At 40.3% G+C, this 19,434-nt stretch overlaps 1 protein-coding gene across 1 annotated transcript; it reads right to left on the reverse strand.

Moving 5' to 3' along the window:
* Positions 1 to 679: 679 nt before the first annotated feature.
* Positions 680 to 18,584, reverse strand: LOC115786175 (GDNF family receptor alpha-2-like). Its single transcript, XM_030738225.1, has 4 exons — positions 17,953 to 18,584; positions 16,290 to 16,646; positions 766 to 861; positions 680 to 684 (listed from the first exon to the last, which is right to left on the reverse strand). The coding sequence occupies exons 1-4, from the start codon at positions 18,002 to 18,004 to the stop codon at positions 680 to 682; spliced, it is 510 nt and encodes a 169-aa protein (XP_030594085.1). The 5' UTR covers positions 18,005 to 18,584.
* Positions 18,585 to 19,434: the final 850 nt, after the last annotated feature.

Consider the following 19,434-nt stretch of genomic DNA (forward strand, 5'->3'; position numbering starts at 1 on the left):
CTCAGCCAGGAGTGGTGAATGGCCGGCCAGCCTCCAATGTCCAATTACAAGCCAGTCCCTTTCATGCGTGCACAGCACACACAGCAATGCAGATAAATACTGGTGGGCACTGGAAGGTCTTCACTGTGAGTGAAGATACAAAGTTCACTAAAGTAAACCATGGAGGGACCACCACTAAAACGTTAACTTAACTTAGCTGAATATGGACATTTTAAAGATGTGGCTAAAGCTATCCACTGTTCAGAGCCAGCCACAAGTCTGAGCAAAGGATCAACATTACAAGGAAAATTATGTAAAAAAGAGAAAAGGTGTATCTGGTGAAGTTATAAACATACTGGAAAATGATCTAACTGATAGTAGTTTTGTTATATACATCTGTGGCATCTGTTTTTATTTGGCAAGATAAAATATGTCAGGTAATGGTGGGTGTACAGTAACTCATTCATTTAATTATTTGTACCCCTTTCCAGTAGTGAAGCACTTTGCTTTCAGTTGTTTAAGTGAGAGAAGATCCTGTAACTTACTACAGTTTGGGAGTTGCAATTGTAAAGTTTAATCATTTCTTTTATCATGAAAATATTTTGAAGAAGATTGAATAAAAGTTGATTTTTGTTTGCCTATACTGCCACTTGCAGTTCTTCAAAAGAAAATCATAATCAGCAAAACTGGTATCGGCAGGTCATGCTTAGGAAAAAAAAAAAACAGAATCAGCCAGAAAAACTGAAATCTCTATATCGTAAATTGATGGTTTTGTGAGGATCAAACCTGTGATACCTGAAGAGATAGAAGCCAAGCGACTTGTGTCAGGGTGCCAGTTGGGTGCGACAGGTTCATACGGCGATAAGTCATCCATGTCTTCATCTAAAACAACAGTAAAGATAAAAAAAAAGATTATCACTCAATTGTATCACTGATCTACACTTAACTGAATCATCAGAGAAATATTCAGTATATAGGAATATATTGTTGCCCTAGTAACACAAAATACAAAACAAAGCAAAATTGAATCCATAAAAACACCTTTAATGGTTCACACATAAACTTAGCACACAAGATAAGGAAATTTATGTTTGGTTGATTATTTCTTTTTTGTAACAAGGTTGGGGCAGCACAGTGGCATGGTGATTAGCACTGTTGCCTCACAGCAACAGGTCCTGGGTTCAAATCCACCAACTAGACGCATGTTCTCCCCATGTCTGCATGCAAAGACATGCAATCATTGGGGTTATGCAGAAAAGTGGAAAAAAATAGATGTATGTTACAATGCTTCCTGACAATGAACCTTATACTGTTGGAAGACCTGTTTACTTCCTCTTAAATGATGCCACATTTGTAAGGAAAATACATTTGTGGGTTGAGCACCAGACTGGAGTATGTGGGTCGCGTCCATAAAAAAACCTCATGACAAATCTTCTCTGCCAATGCCAAACAGCTTATTCTGCTACTGACTCTTGTTTTGAGCTTCTGGTACCCCAGATGCTGACATCAGGCTCATCATCACTGAAAGCAATCTCAATGCAGAGAGATACCAAGATAGGATTTTGCAACCAGCGACAATCCCGTACCTCAACAGTCTGGGACCAAACTATCCTCCAAGATGGCAACACTCGCCCCCACAGAGCAGGTCTATATGAGACTACCTCCATAATCTGGGAGCGGAGGGGATGGAGTGGCCTGCTTGCAGTCCTGACCTCAACCCCACTGAACACTTGTGGGCGTGTGTCAGTTTGGGCGTGCTGTTTGTGCCAGAGTGACCAACACAACTACATAGGCTGACTTGCGACAAATGCTGGTTAAAGAATGGGATGCCATCCCACAGTGCTGTGTGACCAAGCTGGTGACCAGCATGAGGAGGAGGTGCCAGGCTGTTGTGGCTGTGTATGGTTCTTCCACATGCTGCTGAGGCCCCTGTTTGTTAAATAAATAAATAGTTAAATAGCCAACATGTCTTGTTTCTTCAGACTTCAATCATCCAATCCAATAAACAACAGCAGACAAGTTTAGTTACGCAATAATACATTCACAGTTCATTCCCACTGTGAACATGTTTTCTATCCTCATCAATGAATATGATATATAGAGTTAATAAAAACAAATGTTACTGTGCCCAACTGCCAAGAACATGTTCCCATAATTTTGAGATCCTCTAAGATAAGGGAAGCTGCTGTGTAGTAAATATCATAAGATAATGAGAAATTGCTTCCAAGCTTCATGAATGTTTACTTGATGTGAATATTAGTATAAAAAAGATCTGTATCTTCGGTCATTCCCCCCAGTGGGTGTGGCGCAATGCTTCAGCTCCTCTGCAATAAAGGGCATTTTTCTTGGAAGAATGCATCAGCTGCTGTTTTAATTTTCACTTAATAAATTATCTGATTCTCCACAACAGGAAAACAGGATGTATGCCATCATCAGATTATTTGCTTTTGGAGCATTTGCGCCTGCTGTGGTTTGATTTGGGGGAGCAGTTGAAGGACTAAAACAGAAGCAATGCATCGTCCCCTGTTAACAATGCGTTGTGTGAACTCTTTGTATGAAAAAACTAAACAAACAAACAAAGAACAATTCAAAATGAAAAAAACAAAAAATAAAATTAGCACTCAACTGACTGAGTCTCTCCCATGTGCCTGCTTCTCTGTAGGCCCTAATCCCACATTTAAAATTCATAGCCATTCAGTGTGATTGAGACAAACCCTCCAGTGTGTAATAGCTTTGCATTCGGATCCTAACAGAAACACAGTGAGGGTGTTATGAGGAAGGCTTGGGGGCCTGCTGCTACAAATGAGAAAATCCGTAACCTGTTGGTGAAAGACTACGCTTCCAGGACAACCAATCAGTAGATCCAATCAACAGATACGGTGCATTTTGTTTATTAACATGCTTCTCGAGCATTTCAGAAAAATGTGATGCAAGCTGATAAAATGTTTTCCGCTAACTGCTGTGATAATAGGTAAGGCTATTGTAGAAAGTCTGTGTGTGCATGTGTGTTTTTGCTAGTACTGAGGTATTCATCTTTCCTTTATACAGGAGCAACTAATAATAAGCAATAAGCAAATAATAATTATGATCATGGTAACCAGGATGGTAAACTGATGCAGTGGTTAGCACTGTTGCATCACAGCAACAAGGTCCTGGGTTCAAATCTGCCAGCTGCCTGGGAACTGTCTGTGTTTGCAGACTGGAGCCATGTTTTCCCTGTCCTCTGGCTTCCTCCCACAATCCAAAGACATGCATGTTAGTTCAACTAGAAATTTTAAATTGGCCTTAGGTGTGAATGTGAGCGTTAATGGTTGTCTGTCTCTCTGTGTTAGCCCTGTGATGGACTGGCAACCTGTCCAGGGTGTACACCCCCACCCCCCAACCTCCACCACAGACAAGTGGATAAGTGGAAGAAAATAGATAGATTGATGGATAATAATCATCAGCAGACAGCAATAGAGGCATAATAACACTGCCTATGTGGCAATATACAAGGGTAAGAAAGATGGATTTATTAAAGCTCACCATAAGCAAATATGTGCACCTGCACACAGAGTAGCTAGATTTTAATAACAGTGAAAAACTGAATTACTAAAGGGAATTTTCCCCATTTGTCCATGGAATAAAGACCACCCCACCTCAGACCAGCGCATATCTGCAGAGTCGTTGCTTTATGCGTACTTCTACATGACCCCTCTTTATCATAACAAGAAGGAGCAGCTCAGCTAGCCACTTTTTGAGCACACACAGTTATTGACATGTAGCTCAGTTCAGGATTTCACATTTGTGAGAAAGGAAAAAAGTCCTGGGGAGAGAGACACAAAGAACAGAAAAGAAAAGATACACAAAGGAACAAAATTGCAGAGGGAGAAAGAAGTAACACAATCAGAGGCAGAAAAACCTTTCATCGACTAAACTACCTAAATCCTCAAAGTTGGTGTGCACACACACACTCGATAGATAGATAGATAGATAGATAGATAGATAGATAGATAGATAGATAGATAGATAGATAGATAGATAGATAGATAGATAGATAGATAGATAGATAGATAGATAGATAGATAGATAGATAGATAGATAGATTTTTTATTCATAGTTGCATTACTCACAACTCTGTTCATTCTTGTCCTTAAATTTCTATCAAGACAGAGGGACTCAAGAGGTTGCAGGACCCGAGATCTCTCAGTATGTCTAATTACAACAATTACCTTCAAAAGCTATAATGCTTTGAAGCCTTTCAAGAGTTCAAGACTGCCACCTACGCAGCAAACAACCACCTTTACCATCCTTCCATGTCTTTTTTCAGCAGCACCCATCGCTATTGTGTATTTTTAAAAAAGATGGAAATACTGGATGGAAAAATGCAATGCTTCTTCGAGTGGACCAAGAACAGTTTGTTCTGTACAGCGCCAACTGGAAAGAGGCATGTCCTATCTTTTGCCACAGCATAACAACTTACTAGGCTGCCTACCATTTTGCTCAGGCGGCTTCGTACACTGTAGGAAAGCTTCACACTCAGTTGAGAATCAAACCATGTTAGGCATGTTACATTTTACAGGAAGTCTGCCTGTACAGTGTGTACTGTGGTGATCCTATGAACAACTAGACACTGAGATCATCCACCAAGGTCAATACCCCATTGTGCATTTGATCTGAATGCATAGCAGAATTTAGTAGGATCTTCACCAAGGTTCCTTAAATTCACGTTGGCAGGTTTGTGTAATCTTGCTAGGAACAAAGAGACAGACAGATGGCACCTGATCACATACATCCAACTCAGCTTTTGCCTTGGTGGAAGAATAATATGAAACCACAACAGCAGCTGTAGCTAATGGATAGTACAACCCACACTAAATCATAAAAGTGCAAAACACACCATAATCTCACACAAACCCTTAGGATGTGAGAAATCCCACAGCAGGAGGCCTTGTTGTACTTAAAAAAAACTGCTCTTTGACAGTCACCCTGGACCCAATTATGCATTCATCAAGTAATAGAAAATTCTTCCCAGCTGTTTAGTGATCAGATGTTTTTTAGCCGCAGGGCAACAAGTTATCGCTGTAATTAAGCCTCCGTTTGACTTCATTTGCTCTGACAGTATGGAGCATGACCGAACAGCTCAGACAGACAATCAGGCCCTTCCCTAGTTACAGCATGAGAAAAATAACGTCTTTTGGTGGAGTCACAGGGCTGTTATTTGCCATAAGGGGTCTTATAAAGCCATTAGGCACCATTGTGCATTCTTTTCATATGCATTATCAATAAAGCTGAACTCCTGAGGTGGAAACTATCCTATGGATTTTTTTGTAACATTCCTGGCAAATGGTTTATGGCTGGAAGCAAAGTCAGCTTTACATAACTATCATTCACCATCTGTTTTTAAAGGTGCCCTATACTGATTGTTCATCAATTTAATATTCATTCATTTTCAGCTTGTTCCCTGTATGTGATGCAGGAAATGCCCATATACGCCTGATACATATTGTCTCACACTCATATAATAAGAATATATCACAAAACGATGTCTTGGACTAATTACAAAAAAGAACGGCCTGGAGCACAGCTGGATGTCTTCTGCAGAGCTCTGCAGGCTGCTGCACAAACTCAGCTTGCATGTAACCAAGCTTTTGCTGTCAGAGCTTGAAAAGTTTGTAAATGAGCTGTCTGTGGAGTTTAGCCTTGCCAGCCTTTTAAATCATATCTTAAAGAAGACTTGTATAAAAGAATAAAAGAAAACAATTTTATTATCACGTTAGGATAAAGTGCATTAATGTGTCCTTTCAAATTCCTCTCCTTATGTGCTCATCTCCACAAAGACAAGTCGTACCACAAACCATTTTTTTTTAATTGCACTTAACAAAACACAAGCTGAAGTATATATTCTGTTAACAGCTCAGCTTTTGAAGTGATATTGACATTTTAAACTCAATTTCAAACCATACAAATGGAATATTGGATTAGCTCAGAATAATACTTCAAGTCACAGTTTCAATCCAGCGTGGCATGTTGGATAACACCAGCTAAAAAAATAAATAAATAAAGAAGAGCTGAAATTTTCACCCTTCCCTTTGGCTACATGAATACAATTTTAATAAAAAGGTGTTATACACAGGTGTTAAATATTGAATATTGAAAGGCAAAAGCAGCGATCTTTAGTTTATACATATGCCACTACTAGCTTATACACATTTTAGGTGACAATAAGACTTAAACAGTCAATATGAAGCAACTTAAATACTTACTGTAAAGCTTCTGTATAGATAATTTGGTTACTAAGTAAGGTATGACTATATAAAATGTGACTTGTTTTTCCTGCTTTGAATTGCTCATATGGAAGACAGAAAAAGCAAGTAGCTATTTTATGATGCAGCGTTAAAGGAGATTGATAGAGAGAAAAAAGAGGCCACCGCACCTCACAGTTGACTTCTATGATGCGCATCCATTCAGCACCTCTGTGAACCTTTTTGCAGGAGTGAGTCTTAATGCCCACATCATGACAGTATTCAAAGAGCAGAAAGGCCCGCCACTCACTCCCGCTTCTGATAGAGAACCTGAGAACTCACTTCGCTATAAAAGGCTAATCTAAACCCCACTACCTGGCCTTCATTTCAGCTGCACTGTCACACTCTACACCAGCCTCATAGTGAATGGGAGCAATTTCGGGCAGTTCACCTTACAGTATAGAAAATCATTAGACAGATTTACCAGGACAAACAGTGCCTGTTTTGTCATCCTATTTCACTGACCCCTTTCACATTTTGGGATGAAGGATGGCAGGGGAGAAGGAAGGATGAAAAGGACAAGGAGGGAAAGCTCTGAAAGACCATATTGATCACACACAAGGTCTATCGACAGGTCCCTTCCTCTGATGATGAAGCAGCTACCAAGTGAGTACTGTACGGGTCTCCAGCACAGGGAGGGAGAAAGCAGAGAGGACACATTCAGCATGCAAGAGCCTGCTCCCCCTATCCCCTGACATGCAGGGCAGGCTGGAAAAATGTTCTGCTTATGACAGTGGATGGCTAAGGTAATGGCCAGTGACTGCTACCATTGCTCATAGTAATGATGGTTTCACCCAGGAATACTGTGTACTTTTGCAACCCCCCTTTCCTCAGTAGCACCCCCCCATGACTCTCTCTTTCTTCTTCTCACTCCTTCTCCATCTCTCTCTTAAGTTTCCTTGCTCCCTCATTATTTATCTACCATCCTGTCTTCACTTCTTGCCCTCACCTCCTGTCTTCTTGCTTTCTCTCTCCATTACTCCTCTTCCCTGCCTGAGTCTATCATGATGTCCACAGCATCCTTACATTGTCCATTTCAAGTAACATCCCACAGCATTAGGGGCCGCCCTGTGGCATTAGAATGATGTAGAGACATATTAAGCAAGTGACCTTTGCAATGCTGACGTTCATAAAAGTGGAGAAAATAAATCATTCCACAAAACTGTGGCATTCTCGTCATTTCATGTAAAGACTCCTCTCACAATGAGCTGGAAAAAACTAATGGAGTCCTCCTTACTCTCACTGAAGTTAAAGTTAGCTAATTAAATTGCTCTGAATGGTATTCACAAAAGTTCCTGCTTTGAGAGCCGGGGTGTGATTTTATAGCTGAAGCTGAAAAAAAAATGTGCATGTTAGAGGTATGGAACTTATTGTTTAAATATTCAATTGTGCAATATTCACACGAACCCCAGAGCATACTCGAGAGCCACCTATACAATATTTCTGTGTGTGGCAGCTAATTTCTTTCTTAATTACTTCTTTTATATATTCAAAAGTCCTGCACAGACTCAGTTGCCTTACACTGACACAGGCCCAGAGCAGAATCCATCCAATATTCATTAAGGATGGTTGCATTGATGCACTGAATTCAGTTGCAATGACACCATTTACGCTATTACTGATGATTAAAAGATTGGCATTATAACACCCTTTAGTTCAGGGCTTTAAGACAAACAGGGCAGAACACCAGCATAATAGTAATCAAGAAGAAAATCTGGCCTTACATTATAATTTCATGGCCCTGTTAGTCAACCACATTCACAAGGGTAAGGACATGGCATGAAATGTAAAATGTTTCAGAAGTGTAGTTAAACACCTGCTGAGATGTGTCAGTGTGCTTTTATTTCAAGAAGACACATCAAGCAGCACCAGATGACGGTTATGAATCATGTTGCTGTCACTTTGTTGAGGTGCTTTGTATGTTTTCTCGGCATCGGTGCACTTTTTAACACGCATTGTCAACTTTGAAACGCTGGTCACACTCACTTGGTTTGTAATTTACAGTCACATCTCATGGACACAGAACATACTTCAGCTTGATGGCATTTCCATCAGGATATTTTATGGTGAGTCTGGGTTGACTCGGTCAACTTTCAGTCTCTGGATATACTTTCAAATACATTGACATTTTCAGTTTGAAGGCTGACAGGGCCATGAAAGAGCTAACCAGGAAGAGAAGTGCGAAGGGTACGTCACACAGTTTAACACTGAGGTTTAAAACGTGAACATTACATCATCAGCCTGCAATAAACAGCAGCAGAAGCCAGCCATTACAGTTACTGATTATATATATATATATAAAAGTCACACAGGATACATTGCAAATCTGCCCCGTCGGCACTGCCGTGTGGCATGCATGGTCACCTGCTCTTCCATTGAGCCACCCAGGTGCTCATGAGCCTCTTTTTTTTAAATCTACAAATGTACTTATACAAAAATTTGTAAAAATAGTGAATTTTCTGTGAATCAACTTATTTAACAGTTACTGATTTAATTAATTATTCTATCTTTTTGATATGACCAATATCAAATCTCTACACTTTGGGGAATCATTAACAATTAATTGCATACATATTTGGTATGTGATTAAATACTGAAAATAGAAACAACAATTGAAAGATGAAAGAGGAAGTGGTGTTTGCATTTTTTGTAATGATATAAGGTAAAATCCAAGAAAATGAGTCAGTGGAACTTACTGGAACTATATTACCACAACTTAAAATACTCAACAAATTTAAGTGTACTCAAAACAACTGAGTTAGAACTTCAATAATTCATTTTTAATTCTATTTAATTCATGAGAATGAGTGGCTCCAACTTTTTCAGCAGATCAAGTTAAATGAATTTATTTCTTTTATTAAGATTCAAGATTCAAGATTCAAGAAGACCCATCCAAGAGAAATACACACAACAAAAACAAACAGGGGGGACAGGTGTCTGAGGTCGTATATATATATATATATATATAAACAACCTCTTAATACAATAAAAGAACCAATATTCCCTTTTTGTCCTCAATGAAACCAATGTAAAAACATAGCAGCTGGTGTTTTCTTTCTTTTCTTTTCTTTCTTTTTTTCTTTCGTTCTTTTTTCTTTGTCAGTGAGTCTACATCATTATTATAAAAAAATATCACCACGCACATACATTTCAGTGTTTGAACAACAAACATCAAATATCAATCACTTATTAGACAAAAAGCACTAACACTGGCTACCGTCTGGATTTCCAGGATTCCTTCCTCAACCCAGATCAACAAAAATGTTTGATGGCTTTGATTGTCAGTGATGAAAAAAAATGACACCTGGTGGGAAAACTTGTTTTCTCCAACACAAATCAGGGTCTTTTTGATTGCTTTGCATGAGTACATTTCACACTTTATGCAGACAACTGAATAACTTACCTAAAACAAGAAACAACATAACTGTTTCTTGTTTTGGGGCCAGTTATGTTGTTCCCTAAATATGATGTGATTACTGATATCACAGTCTGTTTTAGGACCCATCATAAACATGGTTTCAGTATAAATCTGCCTTGTAATTATATTTTTCTGATACATTTAGGAAGTCATTAAATATTTATCAGTAATCTAATATCTGAATCTGCAGCAGTTGTACTATACAAGATTATTTATTTTAATAAAAAACACAAATAAACAAACTAAATCATCTTCAATCAAGTTATAGACAGTTGTGGAACCAAATGTAGCAAGTAATCAAAGCCCAAAACACTATCAGTACTCCAAGAGACTTATTTAAAACAAACAGTGTGAAAGATCTACATTCTTTACACTGATGCCAATACTAATTTATCAGGGCAGTGAAAATAATCCAAGCAAGAGTCTCAAATATGAAAAGCTGGACAGCACCAGGCCCTGGCATGATCTACACCTCCTAGCTAAAGAAGCTAACTGCACTCCATGAGTATCTGGTAGCACAAATGAACCAGCTGCTAATGGATGAGATGCACCTGGAATGGCTAACTGAAAGCCAGACAGTCCTGATCCCCAAGGATCCCAGAAGGCACCAGTCCCATCCAACTACCAGCCAATAACCTGCCTCAGCCCAATATAGAAGTTCCTGTCAGGTGCAATAGTGGCTAAGATGAACAGACACATGGCTCAAAACATAATCAGGGCCCAGAAATGAATTAGAAGAAACACCAAAGGAGCAAAGCACCACCTACTGGAAGAGAGAGCAGTCACTTGAGACTGTAAGACCAGACTCACCAACGACCTGGATTGAGTTCAAGAAAGCCTATGACTCGATGCCTCAGATGTGTATTCTGGAATGTCTAGAACTATACAAGATCAACAGGGCCCTAAGAGCCTTTATCGGGAACTCAGTGGGGATGTGGAGAACAACACTAGAGGCCAACTTCAAACCAATTGCACAATTCACCATCAAGTTGGGGATTTACCAAGGAGATGCTCTGTCCCCATGCCGTTCTGCTGAATCCCCATGGCCAGATCATTAACAAAACTAGCTACGGATACCAACTATGTGTCCATCTCCTCGACATGGACAATATCAAGCTGTATGCCAGGAGTGAACAAGACATTAATTCACTGATCCACACCACTAGGATCTATAGCAATGATATCAAAATGTCAGTTGGACTGGAGAAGTGTAGTCGGATGTTAACAAAGAGAGGGAAGGCAGTCAGAACTGAGGGGATTACACTACCAGCGGTACTGAACATACAACTGGGGGTGGGAGGGTGGGGGTCTCCTCTCAGTACTGACGAATGTACCGAACAACCACTTGGTAATGCTAAAGGTCGCGGCTCTAGCGAACTGTTACGATAGCGATCAGTTCTGGTAGCTAACTGCTGAAATTCTCAGCCTGGCGTGATGCCACCTCAGTAAAGCAAAGTGCCAGGGGATCAACCGCTGGCTAGAACCCTGGATACCCTACTGGGATAATAAGCAGGCCAAAGGAGGAGATAGCAGCCACTGACATCAAGACAAGAATGCTCCTTACCATGCATGGAGGGTGTCACCTCAAATCCAGCATCCTAAAACTGTCTGTTAAGTGGAAGGAAGGAGGCCGAGGACTAGTGAGTGTTAGAACCACTATACTGGATGAACAACAAACATCCATGAGAACATCAGGAAGATGGCCACAACTGATCGTATGCTTAGTGAATAGAGAAGCAAGGACAGGAACCATCATGGAAGGACAGGCTCCTGCATTGCAGTTACCACTGGCAGATAGAAAAGTGGTTGATATTGAAAATTCCTATAAATGGCTGGACAAAGCTGGACTGTCGGACACCACAGAGGCACTAATCATGGCTCTAAGCCCAAGATCTGTAGAGGCTGGGGTCTACCACACCAGGCAAGACCCCGGGTGCCGGCTCTGCAGGGATGCCCCTGAGACAATCCAGCACATAACAGCAGGGTGCAAGATGCTAGCAGGGAAGGCATACATGGAATGTGATAACCAAGGACTCTGGTAGAGGACCTGAGTTTGGAGGACAAACAAAGACCACCCACAGAGCGGAAAGTCTTGACTTATTTCTTGATATTTTGCTTCAAAGGAGCCAGACATTCTTGCTTTCTTGTAATTTTTTAAAGTGGTCTTGAGCATCATTGATCTTTTTCATAGCAATGTTTTTTTTTCTAAGCCATTTAACACTGACCCATGAATCATTCAAGCATAAAAAATTCACCTCACTCAAGGGATGAACCAGTGTTGTGTCTACACATAACAGACAAGTTAGCAAAGAACAAATTTTAAATTGTATTCTTAGATGCTTTGTTACCAGCAGCCTCTCACAAAAACATATAATGTATTCCCATTTCTTTAGCCGAATCTATGACAATGCCAAAGATAACACAGTTTGACAGGCATAAAATGACAGGACTTGAGAGATGCATCAGAACCTTCAGTTGATCCATCTACTGTTCATTAATGCCTCATCAGAAATGGTTTCAGTGCTGGTCAAGAAGCCATTCTAAAGTAAGGGAAACAGGTAGAAAAGGTCTGAAGTATGCCAAATTACACAAGAACTGCACTGAAGATCAGTGGCAATGGGTCTTATGGAGTGATTAATCCAAATTTGAAATTTTTGGTTCAAATTGTTGTCAATATGTATGAAGGAGAGCAGAAGAGAGGTACAACAGTGATTGTCTACAGCCATCTGTAAACCTGGTGGAGGCTCTGTTATGGTTTGGGGCTGCATTCCAGCCAGTGGTGTTAAGGATGTTGTCAAACTTGTTAGAATTATGAACTGAAAAATACCATCAGACATTGATCCACTATGCAATACCACCTGGAAAACTTCTGATTTGGCATGACAATGATCCCAAACATACTACCAGTGGAAAACCTAGACAGAAAAACACACACAAGAACACTATAAGTCATGCGTTGGCCTCCCCAGAGCCTGGACCTCAACATTTCTGAAGCAGTGTGGGATCATCTTGACAGAGAACAGAACAAAAGGCAGCCAACATCCAAATAAGAGGGTTGGATGTCCTTCAAGAAACCTGGAAAACTATCTCTGAAGACTACTTAAAGAAATGACAAGAAAGCTGCCTAAGAGAGTTCGGGCTATGATGAAGAATAAAGGTTAGAAATACCAAATATTGGCTTTCAAGCTCATTAGAATAGCACAAACTCTGTTTTTGCTTTATATACTGTATTCCCATGTATGTTTGCATTTTTCAATAAATCACTACACCTATTTTTCATTTTCCCAGCAAAAGAAATGAGGGGTAACTCAAGACTTTTGCATAGCAGTGTAAAGATGGAAAAAAAGCTTTCATATCAGAGAACCTGCTGGTGGTATCAATTCACTGATAGTCAATTTAGGCAATAACACTGTTACCATCTACAAAAGATAAAACATTACTGTTCAAGACATTTACAAGCATTAGGAGATGCAGCTGATTCAGCAGAGTGAACAAAATGCTTTCGGGTTACAATTGTAAATGTGTTTTATTCTTTTGAGCAGGAGAAGAAAAAAGTTCCTTGTCTCAAGTTAACCTTTGCAAAGCAGCTGATTACTGGAGATCAGTGACTGCTAAACACATTCCAGAGATTACTTTACAGACACTCATATGGAGGTCTAAAGTGTGTAAGGGTTCACAGATGCTAGGCAGTGGACCAAACAACTGACAGGTATTGGGATGGGGTGGCTTAAAACCACAAATTTAAGTTAAAATTTATATATATATATATATATATATATATATATATATATATATATATATATATATATATATATATATATACACACACACCTCTATTGAGAAGGACAAGTCTTTACTCCCAGAAAGCTGGAACAGTGGGTTAACCTTGCCTGAGGCAGTGGAGTATCTGTGCACTGTTTGTGAAAGGGGATTGTATCAATCCCAGTCCATCCTTGGTCCTCATCAGCTTTCTCTTCACCGACAAAATGATTTAGCTCTCAAGACTACAGGCCAAGTTCTTGCCCCTGGCCAACATAGTTCATGCAAAACACAGCAAATTCTAACTAGAGTGACATTTCTTTATGGCTACCTAAACTTTCTACATTACATATATTCGCCTCAGTGTCATAGCAAAGTATAAAATACATTTTCCATGACATATCCATGCCTATCATATCAGTAAAAATCAGACCTGTCGCTATGGGTGGGCCCTAGGGGGCCGTGCCAGCCCACTGATACGCTTGGGCCCGCCCTGGCCCGAGCACCCAAGCCAGATCACTAATCAAGCTAATAATAGTGGTGCCCCCCTGTTGGATTTCATAAGCCCCACTTAAGACTGAGATCTGGCGACGGGACTGGTAAAAATTATATAGCATTTTAAAAAATCTCATGTGTCTTCCTGTTGGCCATTCATATCCTTTGACCTTTTCTAGTGCCACCTCTTTGAATCCTACTACTCATCTATTAAAATGTTCAATTGTTTTTCTACAGTAACGCAGCAAAGAAATCTTCCAAAGCTAACATAACACTATAGGCTACATGACATCAAAACCATCTTGTTTTATCCATGCAGTTTTAAGTGGTTTAGCACCACTTCATGAGGGTCTGCTGGGATTCAGCTTTTCGTGTTTGTTTCCAGAGATGGATGTTGTACACAGATTGTTTCCAGTTAACAAAAGCCTGCTTGACTGCACAATGGATCGTGATTAGATTAAAGCTCCACTGTAAGAGCTTTTCGTTTGTGTTAAAACAGGTTTTATCTCCAAGGGCGACAGGACCAAAACGGGACAAAGCTGAAAGTAGTCTTCAGAAACGCATGCTCTATGAAGGACATACAGCAGGCGCAAGAGGTCTGCATTCCTGACAGTCAGACAACTTACACGATGCATTCAAACCCTTTGATTGATGTAGCTATTTGTTGGGGAAAAGGAGAAGGTGGGTGCAAATGAGGCACAGTGGGAGATAGAAAGATCATTACATTTAGAAAAAGAGAGAAAGACTGGAAGGGAGACACAGGGCCTGCGGAGCATCCGTGTCATCACATTTCCCTTGAACTCGTGTCAGAGACCCTCTGCTGCCACAAGTCTGATGAAGTGTAGCTGGCGCTATGAGCAGTCAGCCTGGCGAATCACTTCACAGATCACCACACAAAAGCCCAAAATGCTCAAAGCTCAGAGACTCTCCACTATTACCCCACTTGTCAAAACAGCTGAGTACGTTATGTCCTCCATGTTTACATGGTCACTTGAGATCTGTCAAAGAGACTTTGATCACATGTACAAGTATTAACAAATGTCACACTTGGGTTAGGGTTCCCCTTTAGGCTGATCTCTAGGGTGCTGCATCTACAACAGTCAGATTTGTCCTAATATAAACCTCTGCTTGCTTTCTAGCCTTGATTAGGAATGAGAAAAGTGTTTTTGGTGTCACTGGACCAAAAAAGAAAAGTAAACACATAATAACCATTCAGCATATTGCAAGTAAAATAGTCTGAGAGGGTATGAGGGTACTGCACACTTATAGCATCTCTTCTAATGCTTTAAGAAATTAATTCTGCGGTGGAAACTTCACAGGTCTGTTCAAATCAGTTCCACTGAGGTAATATAAAGGACTATATAGAGTTAAAATAACCACACAGGAGAAAAGATGTGGTAGTGAAATGGGTAAACCAGAGGACTTTTTCCTGATGCGAGGTTGAATCCCAAGTGATGTCAGCAAAGGCTTATTTTTTATATATGCTTGTGCTTGTCTGATCAGAAGGGCTTAGAACTGAAAGGGGAAAGTCGTAGGTAGGGCGCTCTATTTTCTAATTCTGGTGTGGGGTTTGTTTTGTTCCTATTTTCTATTTTTGTGTGCCACAAATTTAAAGATGTAGCTTAAGGCTACCTCACGTCATAAGTCCAGGAGGCTAGTCTTTAAATGTGAAAATGGTTGCAACACTACAACAGCTGAGTGTGATTTTATGTCCTGTAAAAGTGGACACATAAGGACCACTGTGCTATATGATTGTAATGTAATTACAAGGTAAAATGGAACACTTTAGGTGAAAACCAATAAGTCTACCATAACAGGTCCACCTAATGTAATCCCATTATAGCTCCATTACATCTGAGAGCGTGAGGAAAGTAGGAAAGCATATAGTATTTTTCATCAGGGGCTTCTGGGTATCCCTATAAGAGGGCATTGGGGAATAGGGCATCAACAGTGGGTGTGGTTACATTCTTCTTGTCTTTGCTTGGAAAACATACTGGCACTTGACGTCAGAAGACTCATAAAAAATAAATGTCAGAATGCTCAAGAATGTGAGTCATATACATTATTATCAATAAAAGTATGTTGCATATCTGCCACAGAACAATAAACAGCTACAATCTACATGCATCTTGCTGTGCATGAGGCTCACACAGAAGGATTGAAAGAGGGACACTGGATTGAACCTGGATTGTTGATTATAACCTAGCACACAAAAACCTGAGAAACCAACTGCTATTTTAACATGAACACCATGAATACCTATGTAGTTTTGCAAAGAACCTTCATGACTTGAAGTAGTATTTTTAGATGAATATGAATATGAATTTCATGAGACCATGAAACCATGTGCCTACCTTCAGCTCGTCCCATGTGGATAGACCAGAAGATCTGCAGACACTGTGGCTCCTTCTTCATGACCCTCTTGCAACGGCAGTCAAAGAGAGGGCTAACCAACAGCACTTCCAGTGCAGCCTGGCACTCCCTGTTGCTATCTAGCATGGCATCCTTCTCCTTGCCCACAAGGCACTGGCGCATCACTCTGTACCGAGAGCTGCACTGAGGGTCCTGGTTACACATTTCACTTGCCTGAATGCAGTCCACCCATTCTTGCTGAGCTCCAGGGCCAGACTTGATGCTTGAAGATCCTGGAGCATCGTTAGCCAAGGATACAGACAAAGCTGAGGGAACATCCAAGGAACTTGCTGCCTCATCTATGTGGAGAGAAAGAAATAGATGTGGTGGTAAAAAACGGAATGGTGACCCAGAAACTGAGGGATTTAGTGTTTTTATGTGTGCAGGTATCTGTCTATCTATCCATCTGCATGCTTTATCTTCTATTCCATTTTGTTCCATTGAGCAACAAGTTGTATGTGGGAACCAAACAGGATTCACAGCCTATTACAGGCCCATACCTGCCCAGGCATTTTTTTTTTTTTTTTTTAGCAAGACAGTTATTTTTTCCTCTTGTCCACATTGGTCATATACCCCAATATGCAGTGTTTTGTTATGTCTCATTTACTTTATAGCCAGTTATTTAGGTGCTTACTGAGACAGGTTTGGTGCACTTAATGCAGCAAAAGAAAACCAGACTTCTTATTTCAGATTCTTATTAAATCTAACCAAAGGAATATTCAATCACTGATATCTAATTACATCATGTCAATGACTACTCTTAATTTGCATCTAGGTAAGCAGAAAATGAGCTTACACTGAGTAAACAGTGATAGAGCAAAACTCAAGTGCTGCCATTTGACAAGAGTGGAGATTGAAACGCACCTTCACACACAAATCTTAGCACAGGGAGTTCTGGTGAAATGACAAGAGAGACCCCTTGTGGCGAGCTTGTGCATTGAGCTCAGGGGAGGAGAGGGAGTGCAACATCAGCCAGAGAGCAACGGGTCAGAAAAGACTCACATAAAGTTAAAGATAAAATTATTGTGGGACTGTCAGTCAGATTGTTCGGTAGGTGATTTAAGCGCGAGTGCAGACGTCTGGGAAACATACTGAAAATGCTGATGATGATAAACGCGACCATAATGATGATGATGACGATTTGTCGTGGTGCTGGAATCTGTCATATTCAACCAACTAACCAACCCAAAAATAAATTAATTTAATTTAATTTAAAAAATTCTTATTCTTGACTGAGATGAGAAATATTTTTTTTTGATTGACTGAAAGCTGTGTTTTCGCCTTACAATAATGAGCTCTTCTTTCACTGTGGAAGCTGTGAGTGCGTTATGTGGGCTACAAGCGATTGACTCGCATAGACCAAGTTCGGTTTGTAGCTTTGGGTGAAAATCGAACACAGCCTAATCAAACCAAATGTAACATAAACCCCATCAGACACCTGCTGTACATGATTAAACAAAAAGGTGTTTTGCCTGGTACCCCCAAACAACTCCAGCATTTTCTTTTAAATGGTAAAATGTCAAAAAAAATTACTGCCACGGTTGTGTACATATTATTATCTAAATGTGCAGAGCTTGTGAGTTATTCTTATATGTAACTTCTTACCTGGGAGCAGAACAAGGGTGCAGACGCACATCCACACAGTGATAGACTTCATTTTGGACAAGAAGGATGAGCTGGGGTCGAATTACACTAATATTTCCACCTTTTGAAAGATTAATTCCCCTCTCCGGATCCTTGACCCAGGCGCAGGATAACTGTAAAACACCCTCATTCAAAATTTTAAATAAACATGCACCTCGGAAAATATCCTCGATTCCCAAAAAGTAATCCACAATTTTTATTTATTTTTTTTTTTCGGAATAATGGACTAATCACGACAAAGAAAAAAGAATCCTCTGACACTGGAAAAAAAAATCAAATGCCAATCAAAGAACCAGTCAATCCATAAAAGCAGTTACTCAGGGTCCGTCTGCGCTGCGTTCATGCCGACAAACTACTGAGACTTGATCTCTCCGCATTATAAGAGCTGCCCGCTCCAGTTGCCCCTTGTAGACAATTTGTCCCTAAAACAGTCCTTAAACTGGCGCAAAATGATGTGTGATAGCTATGCCAATATCTCTAACGAGGTAGAAGAAGTCATCTGAAAGTGCTACAAAACGCTGACTGGATTTTTTTTTTTCCACCGCTGTTTTCCCCCAAAAAAGCTGCGCGCTCAAGGAGGGAGGGAACGCTTCTTTTCCACTGACTGCATGCGTGTCGAGGCATCGCAGCACTTTATAAAGCGGAGCTCCCGTGGGCCGGCAGAGGGCGCTGCTGGTGAGTACTTTCCCTGGAACGCGTGCGGTCATAGAGGACCATAATTAATGTCATCCTACAGGACAGTCATCAATATTCCTTTAACCCCTGGTCCACGGGATATGGAATTATACGGACCTCACGTGAGCTGTGTGGTATGTCTTTGATTCCACGTGGTGCTACAGGACCTTCTGTAAAAGCCCATCCCTTTAGTGAAACAATCTGTGTTTTATAATATCCCTCTTATATGAGGACTATCTTTCTTTTTTTATATAAGGGATTCTTTACAGTTCTGTTCAATATGCAGCTGGAGGGGAGTGGACGCTACAACTGCAACTGATCAAGGAAAGAATTATGAAGGCACAATAAATGCCTTTGCTGTTTTCAATCGCAGCGAGGCAGCCAACACATAGGGAATCTTTTATTCAAGAATTTTGCAAGGTCACTAGGCCAATTCGGTTTTTTGGCTGACACTGGGGTTTTATTCCTACAACCCATAGAAATTTGATGCTGATTTTTAGGGATAGGGATCAAAGGTGGACTCAACAATGGTGATGAAAATGTCACCATTCATTTCAACACTTCATATGACATCCGTGTTCCCTTCACAGAAAGATTTGAAGGAGAAAATAAGCGCAATGTCTCAAATTATATTTATGCTCTGAGGAAATAGCTAAGCCCACAACCAGCAGAATCTGCCATTTTGCAAAGTGGCTTCGCAAAATGACTTTGTTGTGCATCATCGCCTAAATAGTGCCCATAATGTCATAAATCTTTACAAATCTTGAA

This window comes from Archocentrus centrarchus, chromosome 9, assembly GCF_007364275.1.
Source record: "Archocentrus centrarchus isolate MPI-CPG fArcCen1 chromosome 9, fArcCen1, whole genome shotgun sequence".
NCBI lineage: Eukaryota > Metazoa > Chordata > Actinopteri > Cichliformes > Cichlidae > Archocentrus > Archocentrus centrarchus.

What these genes read in the sequence shown, in the direction of transcription:
- LOC115786175 (XM_030738225.1), bottom strand. Translation starts at nt 18,004, where the DNA reads ATGAAGTCTATCACTGTGTGGATGTGCGTCTGCACCCTTGTTCTGCTC. An exon ending in CACCCTTGTTCTGCTCCCAG is followed by an intron (nt 16,647 to 17,952) that starts GTAAGAAGTTAC and finishes CTCTCCACATAG; the next exon opens with ATGAGGCAGCAAGTTCCTTG. An exon ending in CCACATGGGACGAGCTGAAG is followed by an intron (nt 862 to 16,289) that starts GTAGGCACATGG and finishes CTGTTGTTTTAG; the next exon opens with ATGAAGACATGGATGACTTA.